The sequence below is a fragment of the Cebidichthys violaceus genome, unplaced genomic scaffold (genome assembly GCF_023349555.1).
Source record: "Cebidichthys violaceus isolate CVI_PGR_0920_01 unplaced genomic scaffold, fCebVio1.0.p SCAF_1, whole genome shotgun sequence".
In the NCBI taxonomy this organism is placed as follows: domain Eukaryota; kingdom Metazoa; phylum Chordata; class Actinopteri; order Perciformes; family Stichaeidae; genus Cebidichthys; species Cebidichthys violaceus.
The window spans coordinates 22,068,842-22,070,221 of NW_027176262.1; the positions used below are offsets into that span (position 1 = coordinate 22,068,842).

General features: G+C 41.2%; 1 protein-coding gene across 1 annotated transcript; it reads left to right on the forward strand.

The window, feature by feature from the left end:
• The first annotated feature begins 447 nt into the window (after positions 1 to 447).
• Positions 448 to 1,380, forward strand: LOC137884759 (odorant receptor 131-2-like). The gene has a single exon (XM_068726793.1). It carries the CDS (start codon positions 448 to 450, stop codon positions 1,378 to 1,380), a length of 933 nt encoding a protein of 310 aa, XP_068582894.1.

Consider the following 1,380-nt stretch of genomic DNA (forward strand, 5'->3'; position numbering starts at 1 on the left):
TTAAGTAACTATAGTAACACTGGCCAGTGAGGTGTGTTGTTAGCAATAATGAGTGATGATGACATGTGGTTGAAAAAGTCTAATTTGGTGTCCCCCTTGTGTTACAGTTGCCCCTATAAAGTCTTCATACACAGTCCTCTCCCAGGCAGCAGGGAGAGCTGTGCACCACCATGTCACATTGCTGCAGAGATGGTTTGGTAATCTGAGGCTGTTATATATGTTCATATGTATTGTTGGTTCATGTGATATTATACTGGTGTGTGTAATCAACTATAATTTGCAGTTGTGAGGTTGTTATTTGGGCTATGTGCCAGAGGTATTCTGTGTATCTAGCTTATACACATATTTTAGGTTACAATGACAGAATGTATCTGTCTGTAGAGCTACAGTAAGTTGATTGAGACAGTGTTTAAAACCCGTGTGCGGCTGACTATAACTGAGAAATATATGGCGGCCAATAACTCGGTGGTTGGTGGTGAATCGTCAACGTACGAGATCAGCGATCGGGTCATTGTTGTTCAGGTTTTGGTTTCAGTTTTCCTTTGCATCAACTTTTTGCTCATCACAACTTTTTTTATGAAAGACTTCTACACAGCCATGCGGTACATCTTATTTGCTATAACACTACTGTCTGACTCTTTGCTTTTAATTATGACTGACATCCTGCTAATTTTGAGTTATTTTAGGTTTTCCATGCAAATGTGGTTGTGTGTTATTACGCATATTGTTTTGTCTATTTACATTTTTGTCACACCAGTTACTTTGACAGCGATGACCCTGGAGCGCTACGTGGCCATTTGCATGCCCCTGCGCCATGGAGAGCTGTGCTCCACACGCAGAGCTCTGCACTGCATCCTCCTCATTCACGGCCTCAGCTCTATACCCTGCATTGTTAGTCTATCCATCTTCTTTGCATCTGCGCCCTTCAGCTTCTATACCCAGGGCAGAATATGCTCTGTGGAAATCTTCATCTTTTACAAATGGCAGGGTCATCTTCGGTCAGCTGTACAACAGTTTTACTTCTTCATGATGTGTATTACTATTGTATTCTGCTATGTTAAAATAATGAAAGTGGCCAAAGCTGCAGCAGGGGAGGATAAAAAGTCAACATGGAAAGGGCTCAGAACGGTAATTCTTCATGCTTTCCAGCTGCTGCTCTGTCTCATCCAGCTGTGGTGTCCATTCATAGAGGCTGCTGTACTTCAGATTAATTTACTGTTATACATTAATGTCAGGTATATTAATTACATTACTTTTATTCTCGCTCCAAGATGTCTGAGTCCTCTTGTTTATGGCCTCAGGGATGAAACATTTTTTCATGCACTGAAAAGCTATGCTCTCTGTGGCTTGTATAAGCAACAGTCATCAAATGTATCTTGA